The sequence below is a fragment of the Macrosteles quadrilineatus genome, unplaced genomic scaffold (genome assembly GCF_028750875.1).
Source record: "Macrosteles quadrilineatus isolate MER2022 unplaced genomic scaffold, UCM_ALF_1.0 Scaffold_9__3_contigs__length_116548681, whole genome shotgun sequence".
Lineage (NCBI taxonomy): Eukaryota > Metazoa > Arthropoda > Insecta > Hemiptera > Cicadellidae > Macrosteles > Macrosteles quadrilineatus.
In genome coordinates this window covers 63,913,398-63,927,476 of record NW_026542602.1, presented here as the reverse complement: position 1 = coordinate 63,927,476, position 14,079 = coordinate 63,913,398, and the positions used below count along the sequence as shown (strand labels likewise).

General features: G+C 35.6%; 1 protein-coding gene across 7 annotated transcripts in view; it reads right to left on the bottom strand.

Annotated features, from left to right (window-relative positions):
* LOC129002070 (heterogeneous nuclear ribonucleoprotein 27C) overlaps nt 1–14,079 on the bottom strand; it is a 37,592-nt gene that overhangs the window by 11,194 nt on the left and 12,319 nt on the right. For 6 of the 7 annotated variants that reach the window (XM_054429587.1, XM_054429585.1, XM_054429589.1 and 3 more), the window contains exons 6-9: nt 9,644–9,751; nt 7,385–7,514; nt 3,823–3,858; nt 3,200–3,331 (exon numbers count right to left, since the gene is read on the bottom strand). In XM_054429587.1, the coding sequence (XP_054285562.1) occupies nt 3,200–3,331; nt 3,823–3,858; nt 7,385–7,514; nt 9,644–9,751 (406 nt within the window). The remainder of the gene's footprint in view (nt 1–3,199; nt 3,332–3,822; nt 3,859–7,384; nt 7,515–9,643; nt 9,752–14,079) is intronic. The other variant, XM_054429588.1, reaches the window with a different exon arrangement.

The window sequence follows — 14,079 nt, the reverse complement described above, 5'->3', positions numbered from 1 at the left end:
TTAACCGTTTACATAAAATTTGATTATATCACTTTTAGGGATGGACGGGATTGAATTTTTAGTTCGGGACGGGACGGGATTTTTATTTCCTTCCCGATTTTCGGGACAGGATGGGACGGGATTTTTTTCTGTGCATAAAAAGAAAGTACTGTATTGCAGTTACCAAAAAAGACATACAAAATCAATTTTTACTATTTGTGGCACTGATCTATAAAAACCAAAAAATGGGTAACAATTTACAGGTACCTATAGAAACTTGTGACTCGCGGGTCACGGGGCGATCGTCTGTATGACTCACGTTCAACGGTCATGGCGCGATCGTCGTCATGACTCGCGGTCACGGCGCGATCGTCGTTATGACTCCGCGGTCACGGGGTTATCGTCGGTATGACTCCACGGTCACGGCGCGATCGTCGTCATGACTCGCGGTCACGGCGCGATCGTCGTCATGACTTCGCGGTCACGGCACGATCGTCAATATGACTCGCGGTCACGGCACGATCGTCGGTATGACTCGCGGTCACGGCACGATCGTCGGTATGACTCGCGGTCACGGCACGATCGTCGGTATGACTCGCGGTCACGGCACGATCGTCGGTATGACTCGCGGTCACGGCACGATCGTCGGTATGACTCGCGGTCACGGCACGATCGTCGGTATGACTCGCGGTCACGGCACGATCGTCGGTATGACTCGCGGTCACGGCGCGATCGTCGGTATGACTCCGCGGTCACGGGGTTATCGTCGGTATGACTCCGCGGTCACGGGGTTATCGTCGGTATGACTCCACGGTCACGGCGCGATCGTCGTCATGACTCGCGGTCACGGCGCGATCGTCGTCATGACTTCGCGGTCACGGCACGATCGTCAATATGACTCGCGGTCACGGCACGATCGTCGGTATGACTCGCGGTCACGGCACGATCGTCGGTATGACTCGCGGTCACGGCACGATCGTCGGTATGACTCGCGGTCACGGCACGATCGTCGGTATGACTCGCGGTCACGGCACGATCGTCGGTATGACTCGCGGTCACGGCACGATCGTCGGTATGACTCGCGGTCACGGCACGATCGTCGGTATGACTCGCGGTCACGGCGCGATCGTCGGTATGACTCCGCGGTCACGGGGTTATCGTCGGTATGACTCCGCGGTCACGGGGTTATCGTCGGTATGACTCCACGGTCACGGCGCGATCGTCGTCATGACTCGCGGTCACGGCGCGATCGTCGGTAGGACTCCGCGGTTACGGCGCGATCGTCGGTAGGACTCCGCGGTCACGGCGCGATCGTCGGTAGGACTCCGCGGTCACGGCGCGATCGTCGGTAGGACTCCGCGGTCACGGCGCGATCGTAGGTAGGACTCCGCGGTCACGGCGCGATCGTCGGTAGGACTCCGCGGTCATGGCGTAATCGTCGAAATGACTTCGTCTCCTGCGTTCGCGGACCTATCTCTCGCAATAACGGCGTTATCGGCACTCGCGAAGCGGAAAAATCGCCGACGATCGGACCAAATCCCGTCCCGAAAAATTCTCGAGTCAAATGTAATCCCGTCCCGATAATCGGGAATATTTTTTTCCCGAAAAATTCCCGAAATTTCGGGACCCATCCATCCCTAATCACTTTAATAATATAATAGATACACAAAAAAAATATATATACTAATTAAAATGGGTTGTTATTATTTTAAAACATTTTATATCTTTTCAAGTGGCTTTAACTAAATGGAGTTGATTTTACTTGGTGTAGCTAAACAATATCTAAAACTTTCTTTGCTGATTTTGTTTAGTTTCATTAATCAATAAATTGCAAAGACAAAGACAAATTTAAATGTCATTGGTTGAATTGTTGTTTTATTTTATTGGTAAAATTTATAGACCTATGATGCTCAGAATAATTAACGAACGATTTTTGATTATCAATCACTTGTGTCTGTACTCTAGCCATTTATTCATCATAGCATCATTGATTCTACATACAGAGAAACTGCATGCTAATTTGTAGTGAATATAGAATATGTTAGCAACAAGGACATTTACTTGAATGGAGTGTGTCTTTGATTTTGTGAGGGGTTTTTTAAGGCATTGTCAAGCAACTTTCAATAAATGTCTATAGTGGCAGTTAGTTTTGGCGTGCGGACTCTTGTGTACTAACCGTCCCGCACGCCAACACCATGAGGACAGCGCTGAGGCGCTGAACAACCCCCAGAGAGCCGTGTGGGCCAGATGTTTTTGGAAATGAGCAATAAATACTCCCCTCTACACCCCCCGCCATAGTGCAGCCGCGCGCCTAGACTAGCTGCGACTACTGTACTTAACTTTTAAACTTTAAAAAAACATTTTTGGTCATTAAGGCTATGAATAGCCTTTGAAGGCCTATAAATAGCGCTTATCGAAATCTAATTTTTTGTCTGCCGGTATTAACACAATATAATAAGTAATAGGTTACACTGTCATACCGGACATTATGTTGAAATAGAAGTAAAAGTAATAATTTCACTTTCACACTAAGTAAAAATATGAATGGATACATTGTTGATGCTCAGAAAGCTATTAACGAACGATATTGAGTTATCTATCATTTGGGGTCTGTACTCTAGCCTTTAATTCATCACAGCATCATCACATTCAGGTTAAGAAACATCCAAACCAAGCTATTTTACTCTGGGTCAGGTCTAAAATACTTTGTTATGATTTGGAAAGTATTAATTTTGAAACATATTAATTGTAACACTAGTCACTTTAATAATATTGTACATTATCTTTTGCAATGGCGGAGATAGTGAATATTTTCTGCTGACACAGCAAATTTTAGCAAAATTGTTAATATCTTCTACGGTCACAATGAAATTAAGAATATCTTCCAAGGTAATGGTAGGTATAATTTTTATACCTTAACATTTAGTAGTAATGATGAAATTGTTCCAACACAGAAAAAGAGGGAACATCTTTCTCTTCCACAATCACACCAATTCAATAAATATAACATGATCATGACAACATTTTTATCTGTTGAAAAAATATGATCTCTGCCCGACTCGAAAACCTAACCACCCTTACACCTATGACCCGCCCTAAAAATTTTTACTGGAGCTTGATGAACCAAACCCTTGAGCCATCGGTGGTCCACCCAATTCGAAAATATCGGGAGACTCGCAGACTACTAGTTTGAGATTAAAGATTTTGTCAAAACACTCACCATAAGATCCATAGCCTGTCTGCTGAGAAGGGTAGTTAGGCCCCCACTGCGGGGGTGCCATCTGCTGACCCTGGGGTCCTGGTGGGGCTCCCCAGTTCTGGTAGCCTCCTGGTCCTGATGGTGTTCCGTAGCCTACAAACATATCTTCATCAGCAACACTAACCTATACCCTCATCTGTGACCCTAATATTTAATGATTTGATTTAGTTTTAACTTTGGGGTGACTGTGAGAACCTCATCAAAAAGCAGGATTTAGGAGTATTGCAAAGCACAAATCCTTTTTAAACCAAAGGCCTTAACAGTTTTTGACAACTGCCTCAAAATGGGATCCATGTTAAACTCGTCTGAAAAAAATGAAACTTTGAAATTAAATGAATCATAATAATGAGGTGCAACAAACAACATTTTGATCCAGGATGACTGAACTACAAGGGTTTTGTTAGAGCTCTGGTCTGTAAAACCTTATTAAAATCGAGTAGTAAATTTTTTATTTATTTTAAAGCCAATTAATGTACTTATGTTGTTCCAAATATTTGTCAGTGACTGGAGACCAGGGCCCCAACAGTTCTAAGGGTTCACTACTTCACACGAGACTACTCTAAGACACCACAGGCTGGACCTACCATTCATTGGAGGTTGGTTTGATGGGCCCCATTGCCCTGTAATAATAAACCAATCCGTCAGTTCCTGTACCCTAAAATTATCAACTACTTTTAAATCAGCTCTATTAATGTTAAAATTTAGCCGATTTATGTTAATATATACTCAACAATACTGGTAAATAGAACTGACATTTGTTGTTAAACCAAAACCAGAATAATGCTATTAACCATTTTAAAATTGTAGGCCTATAGAATGTGACAAAATGGCTACTACATTTTGTACAGCCAGTCGGTCTGAATGTCTCAAATATGGGGTGTATACAACTTAAAAATCATTTTTGCAGATGACCATCTAAAGGTACAATGTGACTTAGAATCAAATCAGAAGAACAATTTTTCATCAACAACCTTTGACATCCAAAATCAGGGCCAATTATAGAAACAGATTACCCATGGTTGTCTCATTTAGTATAATAACATCTCTCCAGGCAATTTAGTAATATTGTACCACACACACATTAGATAATGTCATTATCTTTAGATAAGTTGCAGCCCAGATTAATATTTATAATTTTAAATAGAGGTGTGTGGGTGCCCAGAAAATTGGCTGAGATATCTAAATCCGACCCGAGTCCAAATTTGATAGCCAACACAATCCGTCAAATATCCGACTTTATATAGACTATACACATTTGTAAGTTGTGGGCTGAAAACTACATTTTCACTTCATTACCATAATTAGTTTCCCAGGACGTAATTTCAATATTACCTACGTTATAGCGATCAACCAGTAATCGTTTATTAGCGTATTTGTCGTGAAAAATAAATCAAATCAACAAACAAATACTGTAATAACACTAAGTAACATGCGGTGCTACTTTACAATGAATCAGGAACAAGGCAGTTATTTTAATACGTACATTAGACATGTTTATTAACACATTAGACAGGTTAAAAAAGTGCAGTTGAGCTCAAGATTAACAAAGTAACGCCAAAAGCTAACTATTAACTTTCTATTAGATTTTTTCTAGAGTTTTACTACAGCCTAGGCTAAATATTTATGAACTCGAAGAAGCCATATGATGTACAGTAGAGTCCCGTTAGTCCGAAATGGTTGGGACCGGGCCCATTTCGGATTACCGAATATTTCGGATTAAACGTTTTTTTTGTTTTTTTTTTATTTTTTTAAAATTTTAGAAGAAAAAAATTTTTACTTTTTTGAAATTTTTGAAAATTTTTTTTATTATTTGAAATTTTTTGGGATTGTTTTTTAGACTACTTAGACCTAGTGGCTGCAGCATTATCACTTCATAAAATCCATTTGTGATTTGGGGGGATTGGAACCCTGGACGAATATAAAAAATGTTAATAACAAAAATTGTGAAATATTTAATAAAATACTCAACAAAAAAGTCTATCTTGCCCGGCCGCTACAGAATACTTTGACGAGATACAGCTAACTGTGTTAAAAGTTTAATAAACAAAAATTTAAAAAAAATTCCTAAATAATTTCAAAAAAATTTCAAGTTTTCAAAAAAATTTCAAAAGTTTTAAAACAAATTTCAAAAGTTTTCAAAAAAATTTCAAAAGTTTAAAAAAAATAAAAAAATTTTCAAAAAATGTTTAAAAAAATCAAAAAATTTTAAAAAAAATTTTAAAAAATCCAAAAAAAATTTTTAAAAATTTATTTTTTGGTTTCGGATTAAGCGGACTTTCGGATTACCGAAGTTCGGATTATCGGGACTCCACTGTAATACCGAAATTGCATTTGGTCGTTTATCGGCAGTTTGCTTATGCTGGACCAGGGTGTCTAGAGCGTCCCATCAAAATTAAACTCAAGAACAATTCCAGGTTTACCAAGTTCAAACTTAAAAATTACCAACACAACACTTGCTGCTTAAAATAAGCACAACTTCTTATTTATACCAGCTAGGGCATTAAAACCTCCCTTAAATGACCAACAATAACTCTACATAACAAATAAAAGTAACAATCAAAACTAGAAAACATGTATCCTTTAGATACTGACGTCAAATAAATACCAAAAAAACTTTTAAAAAATATATAAATGGTGACATTTAAACTGACCAATAACTACCCAATGACAAAAAATATACATATTTCACCTTGTACAAAGCTATTGTTCTTTAATTATTTGCAAGCTTATTCATTTAATAATTCAATTTTTATTTTGGTTTTTGGTTTTGGTTATGGTAACTACAGATAATATTAGAAGTCAGAAATTTAAAATCTGATATCCTAGGCCTAATCCTAAGAATTTAGTCACAAACCAAGAGCGCCATAAGTTTAGATGTGATAAAATACAACAAAGAACTTTCTGAAATAATCGGTTGTTGCTGATCATTTATTTGACTTGAACTTTGGTAATGAATAAGCGGGAAAAACAACTAAAACTAGGAAATTCGGAAAATGAAAATTTGTTTAAGGTTACATTTAAAAACATATCTTAATGTAGGAAATATTGCAAATAGTGGGAGTTCAAAATTGGTTTTAGTTTTAGTTTTTGGCATTAGCATTATTAAGGTAGTTTTAATAGTTTTGGGACTGTAAAAAAGCGTGTAAAAAGATTTTCATTAATAGTGATGTTCTATTTTACTAAATGGGGATGTATACTATTATTATTTCTTGTTTGCCAACTTTATGAGTGATGCCACAAAATATGATCTATTTTTAACAAACTCTTGCTTGTATTGTTTATATGCTGGTATTATAATAACCAAAAGGAAAGTACAAGAGAAACAGATTTATTCCACAACACCACACTAAAGCATAGCTGAACATGAAACACACATCAAAACAACAAGAGTTTACAGCCTTCTTGCAGTATCCTACAATGGTCCTATGGTTCAACTTTGGTTAGGAATAAAAAAATCTATCAGAATGGCGTGAATGGAAGAAATTTTGAAGAGACAAACTATTTATGCCACCAAATTACTCTTAAAAAGATGCACACAATTCTAATTCAGTTTCTTGCCTTATCAACCAACTGTTGACAACATCATAATACGGCATTTACATTCATTTACTGACATTTTAGGCAATGAGAAACATAAGAATGAGCATGAAAGATAAAGAAAAAAAATCCCAACCAAACCTGATTTTTGCTAAAGAATGAAAACACTTAAAAATGACAAAATGTACTTAACTTAGCATTTGCAATAAAAAAAGTATTTAAAAATAGCTACCGGTAGTTAAAATTGTTTATTAATAACATATTTTTGTTTTACCAAATAACATCAGGATTAGGGATGAAGGGGTCAGAACTGAATAACGCTCTGCAAGAACGCAGTATGAGATTTGGTAACAAATGTTTAGGTCTTAATGATGCAAGGTTTTTTCCCCAGCAAGGCTGTTCAGTTTGCCAAATCACCAAACTTGAACAAATGACAGTTTGGGTCCAAAATGGCTCAAAAAACTTGAAACCAAGATGTTACCAAGTGTCGTCTGCTCGTCTGCTCGTCTGTCTCGTCATCGCCTCATCATAACAGCTCATATTTATTAATTTTGAAATCCAATTTGGCACAATAAGACAATACAAGCAAGCCATGAAGAAGGTTATTACCTGGGTATCCTCCGGTCTGTGGGGTGGATCCCCAGCTTTGGTAGCTCTGCATCATGTTGCCTGGACCCATTGGTCCCATACCTCCCATGGGGCCTCCCATCTGGCCACTAGGGGTACCCATGCCCATGCCCTGCAAAACATACTACTTGTTAAAACAGCTACTTCGCGAAGAGTTCAACCAACTTTCCTGTAAAAATAACAAGTCCAGGGGGTTGTGAGTACACCCTTAAAGGTTATACACACATCACTTATACGACATCATAGTAAAAGTTCTTCATAGACCATTCGATTATATGAACCCCAGTTATCCGATTTGATCTATAGTGAACTAATAGAAATAACAATAAATAAAATAACAGCAGGAGTGCTTGAATTGATGATGGGTTGATTCATGACTATGAGAACATGAGCTCTTAAGTAAAAGTCAGCTGTATTCCTCCTACGCGATATTTCCAGTGCAAAATCTCAACATTAAAATGAGTTTAGTATGTTTTTAAAAGAGGAACTGTATTTACTGTACTCAATTTCAATTATGTAATTTCAATATACTTTTCAAAGTTCTCTACTGGTATGCGATGTGACCTTTTTGGTGAACCTGTGAACACCTCGACTTTTTATAACGTTCCCAAGTTAGCTTACTGAAATCAATCCCTCCCCCCCCCCATAAAAAACCCTTGAATAATAAAGAATTCAGTTAATACATCAATAATTATTCAAAATTATCATGTTAACTCCTTTAAAATAATTCTTGTGGCAGTGCATTACGCCTAATGCTGTTCAGTCGCCAAAATCATCAAACTACAGTAGTAGTTTTATCAGTCCCAAAGTGGCACAAAAAACTTGTCACCAAGTTGAAACCAACAAACATTTACCTGTCAGTCTCGTCATCGACTCATCATAACAGCAAAGGTTAATTGCCTGCTAACTACCTTACAAATAATATCAGTAAATGATAAAGAAAATTACAATTTGTTGTTGTTGTTTAACAAATTATTTTTTTTTTACACATACCAAAATCTTTTTTTTATAATTCCCTAATAGAAATCAATTAATATTGGTAAGCCAAATTATATGTATAAAATATAAATAATAAAATAAAGGCTCAATAGAGCAATAAGATACAATCAATTGACAAATAATTGACTATTCATTCACTGACATGGAAAAAGCACAACTATCGACAGCTCTAGATTAGTACATTTATAGCTCGAAAAATAAAATTCCTTGGTTAAATAAATTGTACTAAAGAAGTGCTTTGTCTGTGAATAAAGTCACTTTCAACAACTCCACGTCAGTCTCTATCCAGGAACTGTAATTTCTCGAATAGTAAAACAATCTTCCTAACATAATCATTCGATCGCCAATTAGTTCCCAGGCCGTTGTCCAATCAGTATGTGAGTACAATGAATACATTTTAATTTATTTGATGGGTTTTATAACTAATCTTTTGTTGCATTTCTATAAAAATACTTGTTGACCCAGTATCAAATGTAAAAAATTCAGATCCTGAACGAGTAAAGATGTTCCTAAATAAATATTTATAGATAGTACTGATGTTCTCCATACCATTTATGCAATTCAGTTTTCAACAACATTACTATCTAATTTTAATATTTTTTTAGTAAAATCGTGTATTTTGACCATGAATGAAAAAAAGACAATTGTAAATTGTATGGATGCCATATTGAGGTGGGGTATGCACAAGTTACAATTGTTTTAAACATGTACTATCTTTGCATAAGTAGACATAAAACTCTATTTAAATCAGTTATTTATGGGGGGGACTGGAAAACCGATTAGAACAACTGAACTGAAACCGACCCATCACTACTAACTCAAGTTTGATTTCTAGTTCTTCATGTATAAAACAAACTAAATCTTTTAGAACAAACAAACCAAGACCTAACCGATGAAATCAGCAAGTGACCCAAAACTACTTTGAACTCAAGTATGATTTCTATTTCTTTATGTACAAAAAAAACTGCAAATGCAAAAGATTTCTTACAATCCTAGCGATTAGCATGGCTTCAAGTTAAAATACCAATTAATCCTTCGCATACTTAATAGGAATGATACAACAGTTGAGAAGCGGGAGGGTCAATGTGGTTTAGCACGGGGCTTTGGCTTTGAGGCCCTGAAACCAAATCCCACCAATCACCAAAATGGCTTAAAGAATGTGATAATGTCGTGACACTATGGGCCTAGTCCGCCTAGTGTATTGTAGGCTAAAGCTTAGTGTCCTAGAACAATGTTACTTACTCCGCCCATAGCCATGTGTCCAGCATTCTGTGGGGGGCCCCACTGATTGGCCCCAGAGTTGTCATTCATCTTGCTGGAGTCTCGTGGCTCTGCCTTCTTGATCTCAACCTGAACAAAGTTGAATATTGTGAACCTACAATGGTCCATCACTGTGCATAAAGATCTTGCGTAACAAATGATCAACTCTGAATTTATCTTTATCGTTTAAGTCTAGAATATGTAATGGAAAATCTTTGTTGTTAATTTGTTTGAAATATAGCAACTTTATAAACTGTGTCATAAAATGTACATAAGATGTATTGTCAATGATTAATTTATAATTTCGCTTATTTTATCATCAGGAGGTTTAACTTATAAATTATCTTTACTTTAGCCACAACTTGTACTTAATACACAATTTAAGGCTCAGAGTTAATCATTGTTGATGGACTTGTAATGAATGATATATTTTACAACTACAAATATGTGACAGAGATGATAGGTTTTCTGATAGGTATTGAGCAGCTATCTAGAGATGTACTAATTCTTATATTTTATTTTATTTTACATGTATTTAAATATCATTTTTACTTCTTTTTACAATTATGTCTACCAGTTGCATAATTGGGACAAAGATATATTTGTTGAATTGTGTTCTCTTTACAGTACAACCCCACTAATCCGTCTCCTACGTTACCTCCTATTCTACCATCATGGTCAGAACAGTGAAAAGGTCAAATTAACCCAGGTGCATATTAATTGCCCAAATTAATTGCTTACCTGACATCTATTGAAATTAATTAAATTTACACATCTAAACTCTTAAGTTTCAATTTATTGCATTTAAATTTGCATTTTACTACATTAAATCTTAAATACTGTAAAAGTTAAATGGTAATACTCACGTTCAATCATTCAACCTAAATAAACAATTTGATGAGCAGTATTGAAGTGATTTGAAAAACAATAGAGAGATAGAGCTTTTACGACTGTAATGTAATCACGGAAGACAATGACGATGCCTCTGTGGGTGCGTGAGACGTTCAACATTTTACCGCAACCGCAGGGACGATGAACATGTCTACCGACTGCGATATACGTCCTGGATTTTGCCACTATAGAGGCTAACAATAGTTATGTTCAAACACTTCTGGGATTTGAGTAGGACTTTGGCACAATCATGGAAGACGATGGTGTGTTTTCTAATACCGCAGGAAATATTCAAGAGTTTGCCGAGATCACAGATAACGATAAAATTTTTATCAACGATGATGATGTGCCCACGAGTTCAGATTTGTAGACAATAATGTTTCTGTCACCGCAGATGTCATACATATGGCCAAAATTGTTGAGAATTTCTGTGATCGTGGCTAAGAAGATAACATTACTGTGACTATGGAAGATAAACAAAGCTTTTTGCGGCAACTGTGGGATATGCGATACCCAATATAGCGATGGCATGGTCAAATTAAACGAGGAGATTGACTAGCCTAGGTTGGATTAGCGAGGTTCTGCTGTTTTATTTTCTGTTCTAAAAATTAAAAGTAATTACTTACACAGTCTGCAAGTAATAAATTTAAACTGTTTCAGTTATAGTTTTGGTATGTAGTGAAACAAAGAGGGTTATTTGGTAAAATAGTTAGGGTTAAAATTATGCTATTTTAAAAGTTTGGTCTGGGATAGGCCTAATAGCTTTTAAAATTTTAATAATTTCTAGAATAACATGTTATAATTTGTAGGACACAATATAAACTTAAGTAAGATCCATCACCAAGATAGCTTATTACTAATGAAATCAAAAACGATTAAAATTAAAAATAAGGGCATAAAACCAAGTAAATATATCCCAATTATAAACACTTTCCTTGAATTAGAAAAAGTATCGACTGACACTAGGCTCAAACTTAATTTACAGATGGAATCTAGACTAAGAATAAATAGTTTACTAAAAACACAAGGAAGACAAAACTTTTATATATTTTATGATTTAAAACTAACTAGGCCTACAATTTTTAAATTTGCATTAGGACTATTTTTCTCAATAATGAAATTCTGTATATAAAAATTAATGCACATCAGAATAAATTAACCTTGTAAGTTATTCTAAACATAACCCATTAAAATTACAACAATAAAATACTATTGAATCATTAAACAAGGATCCAATCTTGTTTTATGTTATTCTACTAACCAACTGATGTTTTTTTCTTATTTAGGCTACCGGTACTTCTAATGCTTACATATTTAGTAGGACAATATTTTATTTTACGAGTAATTTAAGTTATTCTAACTGGACATATATTTTATTAATTCTAACAGACTTAATCGTAAAAAAATACACTATGATTCAAATTGTACCTACAAGTTAACATTGTTAATCTACATAAAATAAAAATTCGGGAACAATTTATAGGCGTATTTCATCAAATAAATCGTTAAAATTATTTTTATCATTTAATCGTTTGAAAGGCAAATATAATTAACACTTGATTTCTGTTTTAAGTAGGTTATTTTTTTATGTGAGTGGATTAATTAAATGAACAATACGATTTCCTTAGAGAATTAAATATTTATTTAAGCAAATTTTATCCTGGCAAACTCAAATAGGATCATTAGTTTTCAGTTGACCCCATTAAAAAAGAGTTATTAGCAATTTTAAAGAACATCTATAGTAAACGAACGGTCTTAATAATAAGCTTCATCATAATGTATTATTTAGATAGCACAGTAAAACTCCAACTTTCTGAACGCCAACTAACTTATGCAAATCGCTGATTATCCGGATAATCAGAGATAATTTTAAAAAAACTGAAAACAACAGTATTAAGAGTTGTTATAAAAAAAAGGCAGAAGCCGTGATCGAGCAAAATCCAAAACCTCTCTTGCGGTTGTGTAGACATCATCATCGTCTCCTGCAGTCAAAGAAACATTGTCATTGTTTTTGGCGATCATGGTAAAATCTTGAACATTTTCTGCAGTCTTGTAGACATCATCGTCGTCTCCAGCAGTCATGAAAACATTATCATTGAGTTCTGTGATCGCTACAAAATGTTTAATATAGCCCATGATCATGTGGACACAGCATCATCTCCCGCGATCATGGAAACTCATCTTTGTTTTTCACGATCGCGACAAAATCTTCAACTTCTTCAGCAATCTTGTAGGCATCATCATCATTTCACACGGTCATGGAAAGTTCATATTTTTCCGCGATTAAGACAAAATCGTGAACATCTGCATTCTTGTAGACATCATTATTGTTCCTGCTGTCCCAGAAACGCCGTCATAGTTTTTCGCCCTTGCGGAAAAATCTTAAAACATCTTTTGAGGTCTCCACCCTTCTCGGATGCGATCGCAGCCAAAGCGTAAACCTTCTGATCGCAATAATAAAAGCTTGGCATGACTCTGCCTATTAACTTTAAAATACCCTAAATTTCGGTAAAAATCCAATCATCCAAATTTTTGATCATCCAAATGGAGTCCCGTCCGAATTGATTCGGATAATTGGAGTTCTACTGTACATCCAAACATCACAGTTTTGTACTTTGTAAAATTGTGCTGTTTTTTTATAGAAAATATGCTTAATTAGGGTTTTTGTAAAAAGATAGTTTTACAGTTTAGTGTGCTTACCAGATGGTGTATGCCGGCACAATGCAAGGACCAAATGCGTAATCAATAATATGTACCCCATGCCAGTCAATTTAAAAGCACCCAGGTAATTGATTTTTCTTGAGTAGAAATTATAAATAAAAAGGTTTAGACGGATAAGAGGGTTGATTTTTCCTAAACAATAGTATCAATGAACAAATTAGACAGAAACCAAAAAACAGTACAAATTGTGCATAAGCCCTGAAAATGAAGACACCACAAGTAGTGTAAAAGCTCGAAACAAAGCGTGTTAAATGTACTGTGGGATTTTCTTGTTAAAGTGTATTAAATTTAGTAGGTACTAAAGAAGTAACTTAAACAAAACATGAATTAATTTTCATCATTAACGGAAAAAAAACTAATTTTCAAGTGATAAATAAAAATGAACTGGGTGATTTACTGATATATTATGTTTAACCCACTCACATTTTTTGCACTCCTGACATAGCTTTTCTCAAAACTCACTTTAAATGAACATACTTCAGTAAAACCTCAATAAAAATGAAAAAACAACCATGTTGGCCAAATAAACTAAAAAAATTCCAATGAAGCAAATGAACATGAATAATATGAGCACACAACCCACAACCTGAAACCCACCTGAAAGATAGGACCAAACTTAGCATGCTTCTGTGTACATGGAACTACGTTAACACTATAAATCAACAGCTGCATCAACAAATCTCTGTTACCAAATTCATATCATACGAAAATTAAAGAATTCGAGAATTATAAGAACTTTATTACTGATACTTATTTTACTAAAATTGTTTAGTATAAAAAATGAAAAGCTTTTATTCTCAGCTTAT